This window comes from Thamnophis elegans, chromosome 6 (assembly GCF_009769535.1).
Source record: "Thamnophis elegans isolate rThaEle1 chromosome 6, rThaEle1.pri, whole genome shotgun sequence".
In the NCBI taxonomy this organism is placed as follows: Eukaryota; Metazoa; Chordata; class Lepidosauria; order Squamata; family Colubridae; genus Thamnophis; species Thamnophis elegans.
This window is the reverse complement of record NC_045546.1, coordinates 67715886-67739001: the sequence shown is the minus strand read 5'-3', so window position 1 is coordinate 67739001 and position 23116 is coordinate 67715886. Positions and strand designations below refer to the sequence as shown.

Below are 23116 nucleotides of genomic sequence, written 5' to 3'. Positions count from 1 at the left end.
GAGAAATCTAGAATTCTACATTTTGGTCAGAAAACACAGAAGAATAAGTGGAAACATCTTATTCTTCTCATTTACATTAGCATGGCATTTTGAAAATGATACAAATGCAATTCCTTGCAATTTCAACTAATTATGGGAATTTACTGAGAAATCCTCGGAATCAGAATTATTTACTTGCTAAAAGTGATCTATATTAAAAGGATTTTCTCACAAAATCATTTTATTTCAAATGGACAACCAACACAGTCACTGAGAACAAACAAAGGCTTTGAGAAAATAACGTCTTACTTGGAGGGAGATTTGCAGAATAAAAAGCCGACAAACTGATTTTCCCTTTAAAGATATTTTTATTAATCTTTTTTCTTCCTTTCCTTTACTCAGTAGACTACGATCTCTTCAATGTCGAACGCATCTATACAGGCGAAAATTCAAAAAGGCGTTGTTGGGATCCGTGTCCATGGTGATCTCCGTTACGTCTGTTCTGCCAGGCGCTTTGAAATGACGTTATCACAATGCTTCTTTTAGCGGAGGCGTTTGGATGGTTCGTATACAGCGTAATTTGAATGTTCAGGGGAGAAAGTGGGGAAGCGTATATGAAGAAAGAGAAGAAAAATAGTTTTGTAATGGCGGACTTGAAAGCTCCAGAACCTCTGGAAATCGAAAACAGGTAGGATATGAGTGAGAACGGAGAACGAACATTACTGATTGGTAGGCCTAAACATGAAGGTTTTTTTGAGTAGGGCAGGGAGGGGGTTGAGTAGTGGGGTAGGAATGTAACAAGAGAAAACCTGGGTGGATTAATGAGTGTAGGTTTACATATTACAAATTAACAACTTGGAAGGGACCTTGTAGGTCATTTAGTCCAAACCCACCCCATCTATTTCTTTAATGCTAATTGTTGGGAAGCCAATGTCTTTTTATTCGCAAAATAATTGATACTAGATATAGACTTTAGCCAATTTAGTTTTAATGTAAACTGCAAAGAACAAATTGTTTATATAATTCATTTCCATGAATTCTGACTTAATTGTTTTATGTTTTTATATTTATATTTATTTTTATTTGCCTCTTTATAGGTGGAACATGTTTTTATTTATTTTATCGCCCCATTAGTCTTAATTTATAAGAAGAAAAAAATACACAAATTTAGAGTTAACTGTATTTATCTTACTACTTCTATTTTGCCCAGGATAATTGAGCTGTGCCATCAGTTTCCCCACGGTATTACAGACCAAGTAATTCAGAATGACATGCCTCACATGGAAGCTCAGCAACGGGCCATGGCCATTAACCGACTGCTTTCTATGGTAAGAGCTTCCTGAATGGTATGTGATTGTTGTTGTTAAAAAAGTTATCTGGTTGCAGTCTGAAATAAAAAAATATGTTCTATGTCTGTGGTAAGAGTACTATATTAAAGTAAGAATATATTTTACAGTTTTCATCACCCTATAAACCCATATTTAGATTGATGCATCTTTGTCATACTAGGATTCTTGACATGTCCCTTGTGAACTTAGTGTCCTTTTCTTGTTGGGGAAAAAACCCTTTGGGTTTTTTAAAAATAATTTCACATATTAATTTTATTATAATTTCTGTTTACAGTATTTATAATCTGTTAACTGTTTAATTGCTGCTTACATATTTATTACGCAGAGATAGTTTCTAATGGAACAGCAAAAATAAAAATTAAACAATAGATGAAAAAATAGGAATCTGGGCTTGTCAATGAATAGAAGTTCACAGAAAACTGTAGACAGTATATGCTTTTTGACATATGTATCTCTGTTGTTAATAATTCTGCAAATAATTATAGCTTGGAGTTTATTTCTTCATATTCTGCTTTTTAATCAGGAGCTCTAGGCAGTATGTCCACCTCTCTTAAAAATGTAACCCATCCATCCATTGGTTTTCAGAAGAAGGATAAAGTAATTATTCTAATAAGAGTCAGGGTTACTGAATTTGACTAATTTTGTGACTGAGAATTTATATTTATTTATTTATTATTTTTCATATTTCTTAATCTTCCATCTCCCTCACAGTTGGGTGGTTAAGAAATATATTACTTCCTGCTATGCAATAATTATTAGAAATCTATTGAAATGCTTTAAATTTGTGTGTATTCTCTTAGGGTCAACTGGATCTTTTGAGAAGCAGTGGTGGACTTCTCTACAGAATCAAGGAATCTCAGAATGCTACGTATGGATTATTTTTTTTACTCTTTTGTTAAAATTGTTTTATCAATTTTTTAGTATGAAAAAGTAGTAGAGGTTATTTATTTATTTATCATAAGATAACATGATAGAAGAGAAGTAAATTTATGCAATTATATATAAAATTTCTACAGGGGTACTGCAGGGAACCAAAGAATCTTTCCATCCCCACTGATACATAGTGACTAAATTAGTAGACTAGGGAAATACTGTGGACATAATATACTTAAACTTCAGAAAGGCATTCAACAAAGTTGACCACAACCTACTTCTTGGTAAGCTAGAAAAAAGTGGATATCAGTATCAGATGGATTTGTAACTGGCTGACAAACAGTATTCAACAAGTAATACTCAATGAGTAGTCCTTAAAGTTACTATGTCTACATAGAGGGAAGTAAATGGAGTACCACAAGGTTCTGTCTTAGGGTTAGAGTTAGGGTTAGAGGTTAATCCAGTACTCTTCAACATCTTCATAAATAACTTAGATGAAGAAATAGAACGGGAACTTAGCAAATTTGCATATGATGCTAAACTAGCAGGAATAGCCAATACTCTAGATCAGTGATGGTTAACCTTTTCGGCACTCAGTGCCGAAACTGGAATGCACGCTGGAGCGCTGGCATCCTGGAATCTGGAAGAGAGCAGCTGGCTGGTGCGCATGTGCAAGGCGGACAGCTGCACTTCTGGGTTCCATCGCCTGTATGTGCGTCGGACAGCTATCCATCACGCATGCGTGCGATGGAACCCGGAAGAGCAGCTGGCAGTGGCTTACGTGCCCATAGAGAGGGCTCTGCGTGCCACCTGTGGCACATGTGCCATAGGTTCACCATCATGGCCCTAGATGACAGGCTCAAGATCCAGATGGATCTTGACAGACTTGAACACTGGGCCCTATCTAACAAAATGAAATTCAATGTAGAGAAAAGTAAAGTCTAACATTTAGGTGAGAAAAAGCAAAAGTACACATATAGACTAGGTGAAACAGGCTTAATAGAAGTAACTGGGAAAGGGATCTTGGAGTGTTAGTGGACAACCAATTAAATATGAGCCAACAGTGTGGTAGCAGCCAAAAAAGCCAATGCAATCCTAAATTGCATTAACAGAGGGAATCAATCAAGATCAGGTGAGATACTAATACCACTCTCTAAAGCCTTAATGAGACCACATCTAGAATACTGCATCCAGTTTTGGTTATCACACTATAAAAAAGAACTTGAGACTCTAGAAAGAGTACATAAAAGAACAACCAAGATGATTAGGAGACCGGAGGTTAAAATATATGATGAACGTTTGCAAGAACTGGGCATGCCTAGTCTAGTGAAGGTCCAGGGGAGACATGATAGCAGTGTTCAAATATTTGAAGAGCTGCCACAGAGAGGAAGGGATCAAACTATTTTCTACGGGACTTGAAGGCCAGACAAGGAATAATGGATGGAAACTGATCAAGGAGAGATTCAACCTGGAAATAAAGAGAAATGTTCTGACAATGAGACCAGCTTGCCATCAGAAGTTGTGGGAGCTTCATTATTGGAAGCTTTCAAGAAGAGACTGGTCTGCCATTTATCAGAAATGGTGTATGGTCTCCTGCTTGGGCAGAGGATTGGACTAACAGACCTCCAAGGTTCCTTCCAACTCTGTTAATCTCTATTTGATACAAGGCAGATATAGTTCTTCCACTATCACACCTGTTCAATTTCATGCAGACAAAGCGAGACAGGTTAAAAAACAGATGGTTTGTTAAAGGGATCACTAATGGTCAGGCCACAAGAAGGTACCTTGGACCATTACTCTCTCCAGGCATTCTTGGAGTTAAAACTGGGTAGATGTTAGGTGAATAACTGTTTTCCATGGCTAAGGGATTTCAGTCTTGTGATGGATTGTGCATTGTCCTGGCCTTGTTATTTAGCATCCTTGTCCATAGTCAAATGAGAGCTAGTTGTCTTCTAATGTGGCGGGTATGATTTGCTAAGAAATGGTAATCATTGCATAGGAGTGGGATACAATGTGCCAGAGACACATTGTCTTGCAGAGTGGGACATTGACCATTTGGGTTTGGGCACTGTTAAGTCACACACTGGCATAATATTTAGCTGTGGAATAAAGCTAAGCCAAGACTGTTGTTTGTAGAGTGTTAGCATCAACACCCCAGGATGTTGCAGCCAGTCTGTTCAGTAGATTTTTCAACTTTGCAGCTGTTTTTTCTAGGTTTTGTCAGAACATTACTGATCTGTCCAATGTTATCCCCAGGTATTTTGGAGAGTTGTTAAATAACTTTCTTCTCCTATGATTGTGGAGACAGCAGCCAGACTGGGTTGTTCTGTCTAGTAACCAATTGGACTGAGTCTACGCTTGTGATGTCATCATACTCTGGTGACTCCTCCCAGTTTAGACTCAGTCCAACCTGGACTACCAGTGAGAATTGGTCTCTCCTCCTGGATATTAGTCTAAATTGTTCAATTTTACTTAATTGGCATTTTTCAAAATTATTTTCTTCATTGGAATTTTTTTTTCTCCTGCTCTGGTTTCTCCTGCTCAAATTTGCCTTGGGGCTTCATCTCTGACTGACTGACAGCCTTGCGACCACGAGCATGCTCTGGGATGCAAACTATTTATAGTCAGTGTGGTGCTGATTCCTCAGCTCACAAGCTGCGGCTCTGGGGCTGTTTAAAGAAGCACTCTGCACCCCTGCACATCGGAAGGAGCCTCACGACCAGCCATTTCACGCTTCGGCTGACATCGGGCAGAAGCGTCCGCCATTTTGCGAATCTGCCGGCCAGGAAAAGCACGCGAAGACTAGCTGCCACCATCTTGCGGCTCGAATAACAAGAAAAAGCACAGTTGCCATTTTGAGTACCCAGCGATGCTGAAGTGATCGCGGAGCTAAGAAGTGCTTCTTGTCACAGCTGCCTGTGGAACAGTGAGATCATTGCCAATCTTCTCCCAGCTTCAGGGGTTAGCGTACTGGCAGGCATGGCTGAGCAGTCATGTGGTCTATTCCAGATAAAAGGACGGCTAAGGAGGCTCCTGATGCAGGAAAAGCTGCCAAAGCTTCTAAGACCTCCATTAGGGCAGATGAAAGAAGACAGAAGGCCCCTGAGAAGGCGTTTCAACTGGCCCAGAAACAGAACATCCAGGCATCATCAGGTTCGTATACAGGATGGTTGGCCTTGACCAACTCTAAACACCAGCCATCAGCATGCGCAGTAGATGGTGAGAACAAAACTCCCTCTTACCAATCTCTCTGTACCAAACCTTCCCCTCCCAAATACCAGTCCCCCTCCCCGTTTCAATGGCAGCCAAAAGCGAATAGTGAAACAGAGGCTGACATCTTCCATAGAACCTGCTACCAGGGGTAATTTTTTTGATGTCCCTCTTAACAGGGACCGTTCATTTGAACAGGCTGGATGCCTACCAGATCAGAGTACAGGGGTGCCTCAGGCCTCGATCTTTTCTACAGAGATGGCAGCCATAATTTCGGAAGCTATAAAGCAAGGCATTGCAGCAGAACTTCAGCAGCAATCACCGTCCAGGTCCTCGCACAGGCAGAGGTCATCAAGCAAACCCCAGAAAACCCCTCCTTCTGCATCAGTCAATCAGGCCTCTATTTTTAGGGACCAAGATACCCTCAGGGACTTGGGCCTATCAGATGATGAGGGTATCACCCCAGATGCCCCCGCCTTTGCCGGATTGTTCAAAACTGATTGCTTTAAATCTCTCCTGTTCAAAGCAATAAAAGTAGTTTACTTACCTTCTTCTTCTACACAGACTCAGGCTGTTGATTCAACCTCGACTGAACGTCCTAATGCTCTTTTCTCTGAACCTACAGTGGAAAAGGAGATTATCCCATCTCCGAAGATCTTTATGAATGTGGTTCAACGACAGTGGGCCTCCCCTGGCACAGGTCTCTTACAAACCAACTTACACAAACGCCTTTACAACGTCGCTCCAGAACTTACCAAGTTCCTAGAGACACCTCCAGTGGACGCGCCTGTTGCAGCCCTGTCTTCGCCCACAGTGGTCTCTGGAGTACCTGAGGAAGTCCTCAAGCCTGAAGAGAAAAAGTCAGATCAAACATAGGTAAGGAGTTATCAGGCAGGTGCCTGGGCAGTGCGAGCTTCCACAGCCACTTCGTTATTCTCTAGGGCGGCACTAGTCTGGATCCAGCAGCTCCAGGAATGCATTGCAACCACTGATACTAGGTCACATTTGAATAAAATTAGGGCGGCTATCGAATATTCAGCAGATGCTTCCTTAAACGCCGCCCGTTTTGCATCAAAAGCCATGGCCTCTTCAGTCACGGTCAGATGCCTGCTATGGCTTAAGCCGTGGCAGGCAGATGTCTGAACCAAGTGGCTCCTTGCAGCTTCCCCATTTAGTGGCACTCAGCTCTTCAGAGCTCCCTTGGATCCTTACCTCAATGAATCTAAGGATAAAAGCAAGGTCCTTTCCTCTATATACAAGAAACAGGACAACCGTCCCTCCCCATTCTATAGGAAGTCGCCCTTTCGGACAGCGGACGGGGGAATCCTCCTTCCCCTGTCCGCAGTGTCAGTCCTTTCCAACCAGACAAGGATCCCATCAATATAGCAGTAGACTTATATACCGCTTCATAGGGCTTTCAGCCCTCTCTAAGCGGTTTACAGAGAGTCAGCATATTGCCCCCAACAATCCGGGTCCTCATTTTACCCACCTCGGAAGGATGGAAGGCTGAGTCAACCCTGAGCCGGTGAGATTTGAACCGCTGAACTGCTGATCTAGCAGTAGCCTGCAGTGCTGCATTTAACCACTGCGCCACCTCGGCTCAAGAAAGGGCTAAGGGAAATGGCCAGCGCTCCCCCCCCCCCCAAGAAGTCTTACCGGGGGGAGGCAATCGCCAATTCCAAAAGCGAAAGTGACTATCTGGTCTCTCTACCAATCGGGGGCCATCTAGCATTTTTCACCCACCGCTGGGAAGAAACCACAACGGACATTTGGGTCATCAAAACAAATTCAAATTCAGCCTACTTCTAGAGTTCTTCTCCACTCCTCAGGAGCACTTTGTACCATGCCCGATCTCCCAGTTCCCTCACAAGAGGGTGCTGATGGAACAAGCCATACAACACTGTTCTGTCCCCCCTTCACAGCTCTTAACACACGGCAAGACAGGCAAACTTAAAAGGACTTTTCTTTATCAGTTCACAGTTCAAACTGGCTTCGAGCCCAAAAAATAACATAAATACAAGTCTTTGACCAGATAACGTAATGAAAACAAATCTTTCTTACGGCAACTCAATTTGAAGAAAATGAAAGCAAAACACTTCTTCCAAAGTCTCTATGAATCAGGGTTACAAACAGACAGAGCACTTATCCAAGTGAATCTTACATAAACCACGACTGATGATCAAACAATGTTGTACAAACCAAGGCACGCACGAAGGAATGACGTTGACTCCAGCGACTGGGGTGTGGCAGCATCCGTCCTTTTATCTCCAAACTTCCTCCCACAAGCCCCAGCTGCATACTGAATCTTGTATCCCGAAAAGACTCTCGGCAGAACTGCTGAGTCACAACACTATCCCCCACTGCAGGGCCCTTTCCCTGGGTTCCGATGGTCGGGATGACATGTCCCCAAGATGACCCGCACTCATTTCCCTTGGTGCCTTTTTCATGAATCCCAAACCTCTGGAGGCATAGCCCCCTTGAATCAGAACTCTTTAGGTATCCGGTGGCCACCATGTTTCCTTCCGCCCTTCCCCGCGTCGACACCCCGTCCAGGGTCATCCACCCTCCACAAGGCTAACGCACCAACCCCCCTACCGTCGGAGGTTGATGGCAGCTCTACCGACTGTGGCCGAGCCTTCACTCCCTGTCTAGGGTCATCCACCCTCTGCAAGGCCGACCCACCAACCCCCTTTCCATCTGAGGTTGACGGCAGCTCCACCGACTTTGGCCGAGCCTTAACTCCCTTTTTAGAGTCCTCCACCCTCTGCAAGGCCGACCCACCAACCCCCTTTCCGTCGGAGGTTGACGGCAGCTCTACTGACTTCGGCCGAGCCTTAACACCCTGTCCAGGGTCCTCCACCTTCTGCAAGGCCAATCCACCAGCTACTACACAATCCCCTCTCGCAGAGCCCTTCCCCCGGTTTCGATGATCAGGGTGCGGCCCAGAAGGGTTGGTGACGGCCTCCCCGGAACACAGTCGAAGACCCTGGCACCCCACTGGGAACCTAGAGACAAAGTCCAGTGTTGCGGGGACCGGAGTCGACAAAGTCTGGAATCTCAGCGGAGTTCTTGTAGACCTGGCCCAATGATACTGGGCACATGACTTCACACACCTCCGTACGTCATTTTTCAGATGGGGCCACCAAAATTGACGGGAGGCCAAGCGCAATGTCCGTACAAACCCCCAATGTCTTGCTACAGACGCGCAATGAATCTGCGCAAGCACCCGTTGATGGATGTGCCCTGCGGGAACATAGAACCGGCCCTGACACTTCAAAAGATCCCCTTCCAAAGTCCATGGGGACGCCGGCCTCACTTCCGCCTTTTGTCGCCCCACCCAGTCGTCATCCCGCTCCGCATCCCGTACCAGAGCCTGCATGCTCCCGGGATGACAAACGGCAGCGCAGGTTGCAACGGGTAGAACAGTCCAAGGTGGAAGCGAGTTCGCAGGGTCAGAGTTCTGTTCTTTACTCGGCAGGGCATCCGCCCTGGGACTCCATCCCCCCCCCCGAACGCAAGCTATCTTGTGCGAACGGGGTAACATGGCCGCACCAACATGCTGGTTGTCCGACTTGATTGTGCGTTGCTGAGGGACGGCTGCACTCCGCACAACCCTTCTGTTCTTCTTGGGGCAGCTCCCTGCCAAATGTCCAAGATCCCCGCAGTAAAAACACAATCCCTCCGCACATCTTCTGTCCATCTCTGTCTGTGACACCCAAGGTCGGACAGCACCCAACTCCATGGGCTCCTCCCAATCCACTGCAGTCTCTTGCTGAGCTGGCATGCTGGTGGTTTCTTGGAATACCCGGTGAGGCCTTCGCCTCTGCAGCTGGGCGTCTATCCGGAGGCACAGGTGGACCACCTGTGGACCAACGCGTCCAACGTCGGTGGCCTGTCCACCCTCGCCAGTTCATCCTGCAAGGCCTCAGACAATCCATCTTGGAACGTGTCCATTAGAGCTGGTTCATTTCATGTGGAATCCTGGCTACGTAGCCCGAATTCAGAAACATATTCTTGCAATGACGCAGTCCCCTGCTGCAGTGATTTCAAACTTCTGGCAGCTGTTTCCCCTTTGATCGGATCTTCAAACATCCGTTTGAAGTGCTGGCAGAAGCCCTGAAAGTCATCCAACAGAGGGCTCTGCTGCACTAACAAGGGCGTGGCCCAACGGGCAGCTGTGCCTGAGAGCAAGCTGATAATGAATCCCACCTTCGTCCGGTCAGTGGGAAAGTCTCAGGCTCAGGAACAGCTGACATTGTCCCATAAACGCGGTAAACATAGCCAAACTCCAGATCATATTTATCTGGCATGGCTACTGGGCACTTCCTCCTCCTTGGCTGGTTTTTTTTTTGCAGCTCTCTGCAACTGCTGAATTTGGTCCGACAACATTGCTATCTGTTGCGCCATTAATCTACTGTCCGCCATGAGCTGCTCCATAATTACTGAGATTAAGGCTTGTCAGACTGGAGTCAATCTGTTCTGTCCCCCCTTCACGGCTCTTAATACACGGCAAGACAGGCAAACTTAAAAGGACTTTTTCTTTATCAGTTCACAATTCAAACTGGCTTCGAGCCCAAAAAATAACATAAATACAAATCTTTGACCAGATAACGTAATGAAAACAAATCTTTCTTACGGCAACTCAATTTGAAGAAAACAAAAGCAAAACACTTCTTCCAAAGTCTCTATGAATCAGGGTTACAAACAGACAGAGCACTTATCCAAGTGAATCTTACATAAACCACAACTGATGATCAAACAATGTTGTACAAACCAAGGCACGCACGAAGGAACGATGTTGCCTCCAGCGACTGGGGCGTGACAGCATCCGTCCTTTTATCTCCAAACTTCCTCCCACAAGCCCCAGCTGCATACTGAATCTTGTATCCCGAAAAGATTCTCGGCAGAATTGCTGAGTCACAACACAACACTTACTAGAGATTTGGGCCATCCAATCGGTTCCTTCGTCTTAGAGGGGTCAGTGGTTTTATTCCCGCCTCTTTGTGGTACCAAAGGCTTCTTATCCAATCCCCCGCAGGGATTGGAGAGCAATCCTAGACCTAAAGTCATTGAACCACCACATTGTTTATCGGAGGTTCAAAATGCACTCCCTCCACACCATCCTGGAGGGGAGTCAGGAGGGGCAATTTCCTCACCTCGGTAGACTTAACCGAAGCTTATCTTCACATTCCCATCTTCGCAGACCACCGAAGATATCTCCGGTTCTCCGTGGCCCGACAAAACTGCACTCATCAAAATAGCGGCAACAAATAAGCGCCGACAAGAATGCATCGTCATTAGCACGCGCACATTACCGCGTCGATATCAGCACGATGACGAAAGCGTGAAGGAAGAAACAGTGAAGCTTTTGAATTATTTTAACCGCAAACAGTAAAATGTAAAATGAAGCTTTTGGTATTTTGAAGCTTTTGAATGCTAGTAAAAGTTAAAAGTTTATTTTAACCGCAGTAAAATGTAAAATGCAGTTTTTGAATGTTTTGAAACAGTGAAATGTAAAATGTACTATTATTTTGTATTGAAGCTTTTGAATGCTAGTAAAAGTTTAATTTGTGGCATCAAATGGAATAAAGATATTGATTACAGACAGTAAAATGTAGTACTAAAAGTTTATTTTGTTTCATCAAATCAATCAGTTTTGTTGACTTGTTTTATTATTTATTTATTTATTATTATTTATTTTTCAGTTTATTATGTCACTAAATAAGTTAGGGTTAAGGGTTAGGGTTAGGGTTAGGCAAGGCATTAGTTTTGGGACAGGTTGTATTTTCGGGGAAACAAGGTACAAATTAGACAAGTATGCGTCGGCTGATGCAGCTTTTGGCCGCAGAGTGCTACAACAAATACATGTGCCTTAATTACCTTTAATCAATTATCCCCACCCTAGTGGACAGCCGTTCGTTTGGTATGTCTCAGTCTGGCTACTGTCTCCACAATCATAGGAGAATGGGTGTTGGTCCTTACCTGATACTCATTCTCTGTGACATAGAGACAGTAGCCAGCTCCACCCTAGTGTAGGTCAATCTAAACGGAACAATTTTGTGCGGAAGAGAGAGTATGCAATTTGGCGGTTATCCCAACATGCCAGTTTTGGGGGTGCTGCAACATGGTGTGAGCACAGGGAAGCTAGAGAAAGAAGCTGTAGGTGCCCCAGTCTGGCCAGCAGCACAGCAAAAAAGATGGCATGTCCAGAAAACAAAATGCCTCAAAAGCTTCCACAGCAGGCACAAAGCAGATACTCTGGGAGAGGAGGAGCCAACGTCGCGATGTTACATCGTGCGGACTCGACAGTCTGAGTCCGCCGATGACGCTTTTGTTCCTGGATGGTCCGGCAGGACCTAAACCATCCCAAAGAGACGGTGACTGGAAAGACAACACCTTGCTAGTCGCAGGGACACTGCAAAGTCCCTGATTGACCCAAGGGAAGCACTTCTAACCAGCGGCAAACAGGCAGCCCCCAGGCTGACATAGTCGGAATCGGCTCCGGATAGAAAGAAGTGAAAGTGTTCCATCTGGTGAGGTTCTTTGTTTTACTTTTAGAAGATTGCCCTGAGAAACTTTTTAAAGCTAAATTAGTCCTTTAAGTAAGAACAAAGCGGCAGATTTAGTCCCTATTGGACTGCCTTAGAAAGTTTTTTGCTCTTGCTTGTAACGATGTTTGGTGGATTGAAGTGATTGCATCGTTTCCTGTTTCTCCACTTGAAGTGAATGGACTGATCTTTTTTCCTCTATTTCTTTTTACTACTTTAATTTTTTTTGCCTTAAACTAAAAAAAAATTATTTTAATAAACAACTTCCACTTGTTATAAAATTATATTAAAGATACGTAAGGAAAAAGTATTAAAAATAGTTGAATCTGCCACTTGGAAGCTTAAGTCTGAAGGTTTTTTTTTTGTTAAAACAATGTATCCTTTGTTCATTCCTATTTGACTACACTGACATTGCAATAGAAGGGTTTGGAATTTGTTTTTAAAACCTGATAAAGACTCAAGGACACGAACAGTGTACTGCTGGTGCTTGTGGAAAATATTTTGGCAAGAGTAGGAAAAGGAAAGAAAAAGATAAGAACCCTTCTACTTTGAAAACCACAAAAGAACTTGTGCATAAGATTTAAAATAAAAATAGATATATTCTTCAAAAAATTTTGACAGGCTAGAGTGGCAGCAATTATCAAATTCCTCTTTTTCTTTTTCTTTATATTTCTTTTTATGTTGAAAAATGGATCAATACTCAGATGAAGAAAGCTTGATAATCCAAAATATTTTGGCTGGACTTCAAACATCTCAGAAGGACTTGAGAGATTTGATAAGAAAATGGACAGACTGTGGGGTATCACAGAAAAAGATGATGGGGTTGGAGCCCCAGAAATTAAAGAAGAGAATGAAAATACAGAAAATAAAGATAAGACGTTAGATGAACTTATTAATGGAGTAAATGTGAGTGAAGGCGGAAAGAAGGGAAGCTGGAAAAGTGATTTTGATAATTTGGTGCTTTATTCCAAATTCCAAGATACAGGAGAAAAAGAGCGAAAAAGATGGAGTTAATAAGACAAATCTATCCAGAAATAAGTTTGACAACCAAAGTTAAGCTTACGTTAATAACAATTCAAGGGCAACGAAACTACATGAGAGATCTTTTAAGCTACAAAGTGCGGAGAGAAGCCTTAAACTCTGGAAAGGTCCTGAAAAGCGAATTGACACAACAGCTGGCGAGAGAGAAAAGACCATTTTGTTACTGGAAAGACACTGGTTAATAATGCTAGTTGATGAAAAAAAAAAGTTAGCTAATTATTGATGATTAATAAGTAGAGATCTTAGTACTTTGTAGACTGCTCTAGATTATCATTGAATGTTTATTCATTAACATATAATTTACTATGATACTAATAGTGAAATGATAACCTTAATTAGGATAAACAACCGGGCCATAAATTGTAATTTGGGATCTGGCGAAAAGATGTACAAATCTTACAATTTTTTGTTTAGATCTTGTTATGAAGATATAAAGAATTTGAGTCAGAAGAGAGGAGATGTGATATAAATAAGGAAATGCTAATGTGTACTTTTGGTGATTATTAAGTAGAAATGTTAATATCTCTTAGATTGTTTTAGATTTTTAATGTTTATTTTGTTAATGTAATTAACTAATTTGGGACTAAGGGAAAAGACCTATAAATCTTATTAATAAACTTTTGTTTATAAAGGTATAATCTCATGTGGGCCTGTGGAGAGGAGAGGTGAGATAAATAGTAAATAATCTTTAGTTAACTACAATAATAACAAAGAAATGTTGATGGATAATATTTAATGATACATACAGGTGTGTTATGGGGGGGGGTGGTGCTTAGATATCTTACTTAACTGAACTTGTTTCAGAATATGTCATAAAGGTGTAATGTTATTGGAGATTTATTGAAACTGCAAATGAATGCCAGGTGGTTGTGTCTTTAAATACAAATGATTTTAGATAAAAACATGTTTAAATAATTGTAACTAAATGAGAATTGTGGTACAGTAATAGTACATACATAAAGTACATACATAAATTTTCTTTTTTGATTTAAAATGTATAATTCAATCTGAATGAAGTATATGTAAGGATTAGGGAAGATACGCACGTATTTCTAACCAATCATACGCTTTCTACAAGATGTAACGAAAGATGATTCTTTTTTTGGTGTGTTTTTGTTTAATTAAAACAATAAAAAAAATTCAAAAAAAAAAAAAAGCAGATACTCTGAGGGAAACTCCAAATATCCAGGAGACTCCAAGGGCACAAAGCAGAATTCCTTCCCCACAAAGCCTTTTGTACACCAGCTACCCTCTACCTGCTCTGCATCGCTGACCTTCATTGTCTTCTTCCTCATGAGGCTCTCCAGTTTGGCCTTTTACAAAGAAGGAGGAAAAAAACAGTAAAGGTAGCAACTTAACTTTAGTACGTTTAAAACGTCACTTTTTCCATGCTCTGAGGTGGGGCTGGAACCCTGGAGCTGGCTTCATGTGAGAAAAAAAAGTTGCCCTCACTTTCCCAAAATTTAGTGACGAGAATACAGATCTCCCAAGGCTGTGCCTCAGTTCCAAAAGCAAATGTTTTGGCTGCCCTTTAGTATATTTTTTTTCTTTACAAAGGGCCAGGCTGTTTTGCCTCATAAGCTCATAGTTATTGGCTTGATTTTTGTGGGTTAAAATCATCAAGCACACATTCCTAGAGGAGATCTTCACAGAAGCCATTTCTATTTCCACATCCCCTTAATGTTTGCTTCTGTGCAAAAATTCTTGTAAAAAATTGCATTTACTTGGAATATTGACACTTTAGGCTGTACTAAAAAATAAAAAGAGAGTGGGAGAAGAGGGGTAATGGAATTAATACAGAAATATCTTTCAAAATAATATCAGTCAAATTATATTAAACTTAATTATATTTCTCTTACCTCAAATACTCAATGGAACCAAAATAAGCTTGCTGTTGCTAAAATTTTGTAACTTAATACAGGTTTTTATTTTTTAAATACTCAGCCTTTAACTGAAATTAGTGCTGCAAGATATCCTTGGATAAAGACTCAGAAGAACTTCACTCTGACATCTCTTTCCACCAAAACTTTCCAATTCAGTTTCTTCCTTGCTAACATAGCTACTGCTGGTAACTGATCTCTCTCTGTTCAATATTTCTTTCTTCAGAACCAGCTAAAAGCTGATATTCTGATTTAAAATTAATTAAGTGTCAGACTCCATCTATCCAATGATCAAAATCAGTTTGTAGATTGTTTTATTTTTATTTTATCTTTAGCCAGGATCTTTTCAAGACTGAAAAATAAAATCCAGTTTCTTCCAGATATAAAACCTTTGCATTTTTCCATTATACATTGGTATTTTGAATCCAAACTTTAGCCATAAAGTGAGTTCATTTCGTCAGATCATTCTGCCCTTCATCCAGAAAAGAGACACCAATTTCACTTCTGTAGAGTCCTTAGGATTTTTATTGGAATGTTCAGGTCTGAGATAGGCAGTCAGTTTTCTTTCTTTTTTAATATAGTTTTACTTATAGTTTTTTCTTCTGCTATTCTCCATATTTATCAAATCTTTTTGATCTTTGAAAAATGAAAAGATGTTCACTTTAAATTCTGTTTTCTTGCAGAAAAATGAAGGGATCTGACAATCAGGAAAAACTGGTATATCAGATTATAGAGGATGCAGGAGATAAAGGTCTGTGTTTGGTTTATTGGGTCTCTTGCTTTACTGTTTCTTTGTGAAGTGCAATAGCTATTCTGTTCTTGAATATGGTGGAATTCCAAAAGTATGAGAAAATTATTGATTGATTGCTGAATAGATATAAAAAGAAATCTGGACAAATTCATTTTCCTACATATGTGATCAAGGACTAGGAGGAAAAAAAGTAATATCAGAAATTAACATTTCTATCATTTCTTAATTTGTAGAAAATGTATTGACTATGTAGTTGCCTTGGCAGCTGTTTATTTGGTATTATTCTATTCCAGAGCAGGGAACCTGTCTAGTGCAAACAATTAGATCTCCACGTGAAGAGTTCAATTAGCTATTTTGTTGCTCATAAGAAATTTCTCAGACTGGTTGTTTGCACCCAAGCCACACTAAATAAGGTTCATTGGCATTTGGGAAAGGGCATTGAACTTTGTCCTCTTGTGCCTGTGTAGAGATACCAAACTAATTCCCTGCTTTACTTCTCTTCCTGATTTTGCCAGTCCTCCTGCAACATCAACTTTGGTGGGCAAGGCCTGCATTTGTTCTTTGGAACAATTACAGAGTTGTTGTTGAATAAAACTGGGTGGAGTCTAGATAAAAAGTGATTGAGATGCTTGTGATAGTTCCCTCTCTTAGTTCCCAGATTGTCTTTGGTTGGTTTATTGGCTCATTAAAAAGAACAAAAAACAACTTCATAATTGTGCCCATCAGCACAAAGAAGGTTTTATTGTTAATATCATTATTATGTGATATTATCATCCATGCATTTGGAGTAAAATACACAAAACTTTGATCATCCCACAGGATGAGGTAAGGTAATGAAAGGGGCTGGGGGGTGCTGCTTTCCCGAGGCAACATGGGGTGGGGCGGCTGTTGCTATAAACTGTTGGCCATTGTATGCTCACCATCCTTTGTGTGTCTGTCTGTTTTTCCTCGCAGCTGGAGAGCAGGTTGCTGCTGGTCATCTTGGCCCCCTCGCAGATCTTGCCCTTGACTTGCATGTGGAGTATGTTCCCCTAAGGCAAGGGAGCTGAGAGGACCAGTGGCTACCTACTCTCCAAATGCAAGCAAAAATAGACGGGGAAAAAAGTAGGTGGGCTGATGGTGTCTGGCAACATCCACCCACTACCTGCCTCACCTTGTCTGGACCTGTGGTGGCAACAATAGCCAGAAGCAGAGGCGAAGGGGGGAGGTACATGATCCGGCCTGCTGGATGCGCTGGGCAGCCGCCTGCCCATTCCAGCCATATGTGATGGAGCAGCCACATATAGTGATCTACATTATGTGCCTCCTCCCACTCTCCCTTTTGCCATGTTGCTGTTGCTCCTGCTTCTTGGCGGGCCAGCCCAGTGGTCACAGCTGGAGACCCTCCCCCATGCGCGCGCACACAAACACATGCACGGGTCTGGAAGAAGTGAGTGGAGACCCACATAGAGGCAGTGATGGGAGAGGGATCAAAATGTGAAGCCTCTGTCCAAAGCCTTTAGCGGGTTAAAAAAAAACCTGTGGCGCAGCAGCTTTCCTTTTTGTCCACCCACTCCTCTGTTGCCTCCATGCCTAATGCTGAGAAGCCAGTTCTGCTTTTCCTCCTCCCCCTAATGCCAGAACCCGCATGCCATCACCACTCGCCTGCCATGTCCCCCCCCCCCCAGCCTCTGCGATCGCTTGTCGTGGCTGGCAGGTAGAAGTCTCATGGTCCTAAAGGTCTCATTCCCTCTTCTTGCCATCTTCCTTCCTCTGCACTTAAGAAAGGATGAGGGGAGGGGAGAGATCGGCAGCGTGGCTTTCTCACGTGGGGAGAGGACACTGATCTGCAACCTGATGGCTGCCATCAGACTGGCCAGCCTTAGATCTGTGGTGCTGCTTTGGTCCCACCCCCTGGATGTGTGCATAGGAAGCGTCAAGCGTACAAGGTTTGGCATCCTGGGTGAAAGGAAAGTGCTCAGAATGTAGTTCTCAGGGTTGCCAGGCTCTGCGTGCTTGCTGCCTCCTGTGAGCACACCCAGGGGCTGAGGCAGCACTGTGGATATCAGTCTGGCCATTGTCCAGCCTTGATGGCCACCATCAGATTGCAGATCAGCATCAAGGTTCCATAGGCCAGTCCTTCACTGTTTCCAAAAAAACCTCACAGGCCAGATCTAACCACCTTATGGGCTGGATGCGACCTGCAGGCCTTGAGTTTGACACTGCTGCTCTAGAAAGAGTACAGAGAAGAGCAACAAAGATTATTAGGAGGCTTAAAACATAAGAAGAATGGTTGTAGGATTTGAGTATGTCTAGTTTAATGAAAAGAATGAGTAAGGTCTTGCCTCAGCAGTACCCTCAAGAAAGCAGAACTCTTGAACCTGGCAGCATTTCAAATAGAACTTTTATTGGGAGACAGGGATAGCAAAGAGAGTAGGCAGCATCTGATATTCCCACACTAAAATGTTAGGTTAAAAGTTACTCAGTCAAACACCACCACCCCTCCCTGCTCAGTCCGACATGAGCCAATTACCAGATATTGAGTTGCTCTAAGAACTTTAGGCTGGGAAAGTGATAAGTTGTTATCAGGTGCCGCACTCTTGTCTTCTTCAGAGCTGAGACAAAACAGGTGGTCCCAAGCCCATCCCTCTCTCCTCCCTAGCCCTTAAAGTAAAGAAAAACCAAAGCAGGTGACAAGTTATTGGCTCCCTCCTTCTGCCAGAATGGCAGCATCCTGATAGGGATTTATTTGGGACCTGACAGAAGGACTGGGGGTGACATGATAGCAGTGTTATCAAGGAGAGAACCTAATCCAGGAGACAATCAATGCAGAACTAAGGAGAAATTACCTGTCAGAACAATTACCGTATTTTCACCCATATAACCCGCGGGTTATATGCGTTGTTACACGCACAGCACCCCCGCGGGGTATAAAAGTGGGCGGGGTATACGGAAAATATTTTACACAGATTAACTACGGTAAAGGGAGAGCTTGGGAGTTCGAGGAATTGGGAGGCAGCTTTACCTCGGCTCCCCGTTCTCCATCGGGGGCACGTGCAACCAGACTGGAAAGGGCTGGGGAGACTTGGCTCGGCGGGTCGGGCTGGGGAAGGGTTGGAGGAACGGAGGAGAAGGAAACTGCTGAGATCGGGGGAAGAAACGGAGGAGGAAGCCTGCGCAAGCTGGGGAAGGAGGAAGGGAGGAGAAGGAAACTGCTGAGATCGGGGGAAGAAACGGAGGAGGAAGCCTGCGCAAGCTGGGGAAGGGGGAAGGAACGGAGGAGAAGGAAACTGCTGAGATCGGGGGAAGAAACGGAGGAGGAAGCCTGCGCAAGCTGGGGAAGGGGGAAGGAACGGAGGAGAAGGAAACTGCTGAGATCGGGGGAAGAAACGGAGGAGGAAGCCTGCGCAAGCTGGGGAAGGGGGAAGGAACGGAGGAGAAGGAAACTGCTGAGATCGGGGGAAGAAACGGAGGAGGAAGCCTGCGCAAGCTGGGGAAGGGTTGGAGGAAGGGGAATATCTTCCCGATTCCCCCATCTCCTCGCCCGTAGAACTGAAACGAGAGCTGCCCAAATATCTCCCGGCCCTTCAGGGCTGCCGTAGCGTGGAAGAATATACTCCTTCACTTCAGAGCGGGGCTAGGAGAGCTTTTCCTCCCACGGAGTTCAATAAAGTAGATGGAAGGGAGGGAGGAAGGGTCCCTCCCTCTTACTTTCCGCCCATTGAGATGAACCAGAGCCCTTCTCCCCGTAAAATCCCCCTTTTCTCCCACGATCCTTGCAGGCAAAGCGTTGAATTCCCTGGCAAAGAACAAACGGCAGGAAGGGAGAATCCGGCTCCTTTATCGTAGGAAACGTTTCTGAGGTTTATGGAGCTGATGATTTATTTTTTAGATAGATGCGGGATAATGTCAGCATTCTAAATATCATCCAGAAATAAATCATAGTCCAATGCAGAACTCTCCTTAAACTTCCAATTTAATAAGAGAGACATGTTGGTACATCTGTGGCAGTCCCGAATCTGAAACTTCCTGAGTTCCCACGCAGTTTAAAGTTCATGATCCTGTCCCCACACCCACAAGTCCATCACATGGTCCAATCTTCCTCTGCCACGCTGGCATTTTCACCCATCTAGTTCTGGTCAGGTGCAGAGGTGCGGAGACAAAGAATGACCTTGGGCTTTTAAAAGGGAATGTTCTATTATGACAACAACACATTCTACAATTCTACTCCTTATTATTCCCTCTCCCAATTACTACACAAATGAAACAGCATAGCAAAATAATAGAGAGTGTGGCAGGCCAAAGATCCTAAAAGGAATATAATTGCAGGCCTGACACTGAATTTGTATCGATTGTTTGCCTATATAACATTGATCTTGAAGCTGAAGAGGTCATTGACAAGACGTTGTAGCAGACAATTTTGTATATTGTGCTCAGATCATACCACAGGTGGCACAGTTCCAGATTGTCCAAGCTCAAAATTTCAAGCCTTGTTGCATAGGGAATACTATTGTGAGTAGAGGAGTGGAGTACTCGTTTCATGAAGTACCTCTGGATTCACTCAATCGTATTAATGTCCGATATATAGTGTGGATTCCAGGCAGATGAGGTGTATTTGAGTTGAATTGGTCTGGCAAAGGTTTGGTATGCCCTAGTTAGCAATACAATGTTACCGGAAAAATGCTAGAAAAAGATTAGTTGCAGCTTGGATAGGATTGTTGGCTTTACAGATTTAATCATTTTGTGATGCTTAGCTAATCTTTTCTATATTTTTATTTCTACCAGTGTTGTTTCCTTTTCCATTCCCGTCTCCCACTAGTTTTCTTTGCTCCTTTTGAATATAGCTATATTTTCTAATTGAGCCAATTACATTTGAAAGTCGAGAGAATGTTAAGTGAATCACATTAAATGAAAGACTTCCCATCTTTGGTCTCCCCTATGCATAAATGAATGTACTGATAGAGGAGAATATTTGTCGTTCAGGGTTAAAATGAAGACTCCTTGGTGTTCTCTGAGCTTTCTTTCTTTCTTGCAGATGTCTGCATCCTTGATTGTCAGGATGAAGGGGTGGGGAAAGATACATCTCATGTTTTAGCAGTTTGTCTTGTTGCATCTTTCCAAAACTCCGTTGGGCAAAATGAAAGACAGCAGTGTTTCTTTCTGCTCTCAGTGCAAGCAGTGCCTTCGCTTTTGTGAGTTGCCAAGTTGCTTCTCTTCACTTGATGAAGAATCCAGATTTAAAGGACTTCTTTTGGATGAGTAGCTTTTCTAAAGCAGAGACCAGATTCTGCAGGGAGAGGGACTCCTACATGAGCTAAACATAATGAGTTGCTGCTGGTATTCCCCTTGTAGTATTTCAGAAATTCCCAACTGAGGGTTTCATATGTTGTTCTCTGTAGCTCAGTTGTAGTGAAAAATTGCCACCATTATCTAGCAACAGGAGCTGGGCTAGCTTCATAAGCAGGTTTCCCTGGGAGTAAGATGCACTGGGTTGGAGAAGTTTATGATCTGAGCAAGTTGAACTCTTGAGAGCATGAGCATGTCCCTTCCTTCTAGGTTGGCTTTTGAGAACTTAAAGGGATGTATGTTTCTCTCTTCCTCAACTGCTGCAAGTGCCTTCCTTCCTTGAGGCCTTGGAAGGAAGGCTAGGGCTTAGCCAGCATCTCAGAAAACAATGGCCACTTCTGGAACTTTACCATATGGCCCAGCAATGAAACATTCTGTCCTCCTCCTGTACCCCAAATACTTGAGCTGTGAAGATCTTGGAAAAGTGAATGATTGGTGGTGAGGAGTGGGAAACTGTGAGGACTCGATGGAGTAGGAATAGGTGGGGGTGGGTGGGCGCTGCTGCAGAATATCGGCAGTTGGTCATAAGAACAAATGGCCGTAAGAGTGCTGCAACAGTCATAATTTTGGGACTGGGTTGTAAGACCTGCCTTAACTTGAGGAATGCATGCATGCATGCATGCATGTAACATTTAATTATTCAGTAGAGGAAAATAAAAGGTTTGGGAAGGAATAGCCACCATCTACAATGTAAGCAAATATATGATATGTTACTCAGATCATTTTCATCTTTCTTTTTTAAAAATCAGGTATTTGGAGCAGAGACATCAGATATAAAAGCAATCTTCCATTAACAGAGATCAACAAGATCCTGAAGAATTTGGAAAGCAAGAAACTCATTAAAGCTGTAAAGTCTGTAGCAGTGAGTACATCTATAATTTTCAACTATCTCAGTGATCTTCACGTTTCTTTTGAACAGCACTTATTTTTCAATATTGTAATATTTGCAGTATTTTTACATTTGCAATAACCTTCCAACACAAATTGTTCTTTTTATAAACTTTTTATAAACATTACACACTTTTTATAAATTGTATCTCTCATGAAATTATTGGCTTTTCTTATGATTTGGGGTAATTTGGGACATGCTTTTTGATAATTTCATAAAATGTATTACAACTGTTTTAGAAAGCCATTTAAGATGCACTAGGCAACTCTGTTGGGTCACATTTGTTTTCACATATAATATAGCTTGGCATTCTTTTAACTCCCCTTGCAACCCACATCAGGGCCCTCATAAAGTCATTTCTTCCTCTTTGATTGACCAATGAAATTGTTTGCCACTTTGCTGTGGAGAGTGGGCAAAATATGAAGATCAGGAGGGGAACTGCAATCTCGCTTTCCATCCCACCGTGTCCCAGGGAGGAAGAGGACTCACCTATTGGCTACTGGTATTCTCCAGTTCGCTATGCCTTGCCATCAGATATCCAAATCATTCCCTTGTTCTTCCCTCTCTGCCCACTGCCAATTAAAAGATTTCAAGTTTTGGCCTCATTCAATCAGAATCAGAATAGAGCTGGAAGGGCCTTTGGGCATCTTCTCGTTCAACCCCCTGCTCAAGCAGGAGACCCTATACCAGTGGTGGCGAACCTTTTAGACACTTGAGTACGCATGCACTGACATGCATAAACATACGCATTGCTGACATGCGTGAACATATGCATGCATTGATGTGCATGAACATGTGCGGACATTTATGCATGCACAGCAGAGATCTGAAGATCAGTTGGCTGGAAGGAGGTGGGGCATCCCAACACCAGCAGCGCACAAAAGGTAAGATCTTTTTCTTTCGTGAGCTTCTGTTTCGTCATTTGCAGGGGAACAGAAGATCATGAAAGAAATGCCACGGAAATCTGACCTGGGGCGACGGCACACGTCCCACCAGAGAGGGTTCCGCGTGCCATAGGTTCACCATCACAGCCCTATACCATTTCAGACAAGAGACTGTCCATTTTCTAGGGCTCTACTCTGGAGAGTCCAAGCAAAGGTTAAATACAGCCAATCTGCCCAGAACTGAATTGAAACTTTAAGCCTCTGGTGCTGACTAGCTTCAGTTTTTTTTCAATTCAGCTAGACCAGTGGATGCGCTTTCGAGTTTCTCTCCAATTCTATAGATTGCTTGGACTCTTCTAGAGTTAATTGTGTTCATTACGAGCAGGC

At 43.0% G+C, this 23116-nt stretch overlaps 1 protein-coding gene across 1 annotated transcript in view; it reads left to right on the top strand.

Moving 5' to 3' along the window:
- Positions 1 to 524: 524 nt before the first annotated feature.
- The window catches only part of POLR3F (RNA polymerase III subunit F), a 52457-nt gene continuing 29865 nt past the window's right edge, over positions 525 to 23116 (top strand). Inside the window, exons 1-5 of the mRNA XM_032220076.1 lie at positions 525 to 667; positions 1190 to 1307; positions 2129 to 2196; positions 15564 to 15631; positions 21706 to 21818. Of these exons, the coding sequence (XP_032075967.1) occupies positions 564 to 667; positions 1190 to 1307; positions 2129 to 2196; positions 15564 to 15631; positions 21706 to 21818 (471 nt within the window). The 5' untranslated portion in view covers positions 525 to 563. The remainder of the gene's footprint in view (positions 668 to 1189; positions 1308 to 2128; positions 2197 to 15563; positions 15632 to 21705; positions 21819 to 23116) is intronic.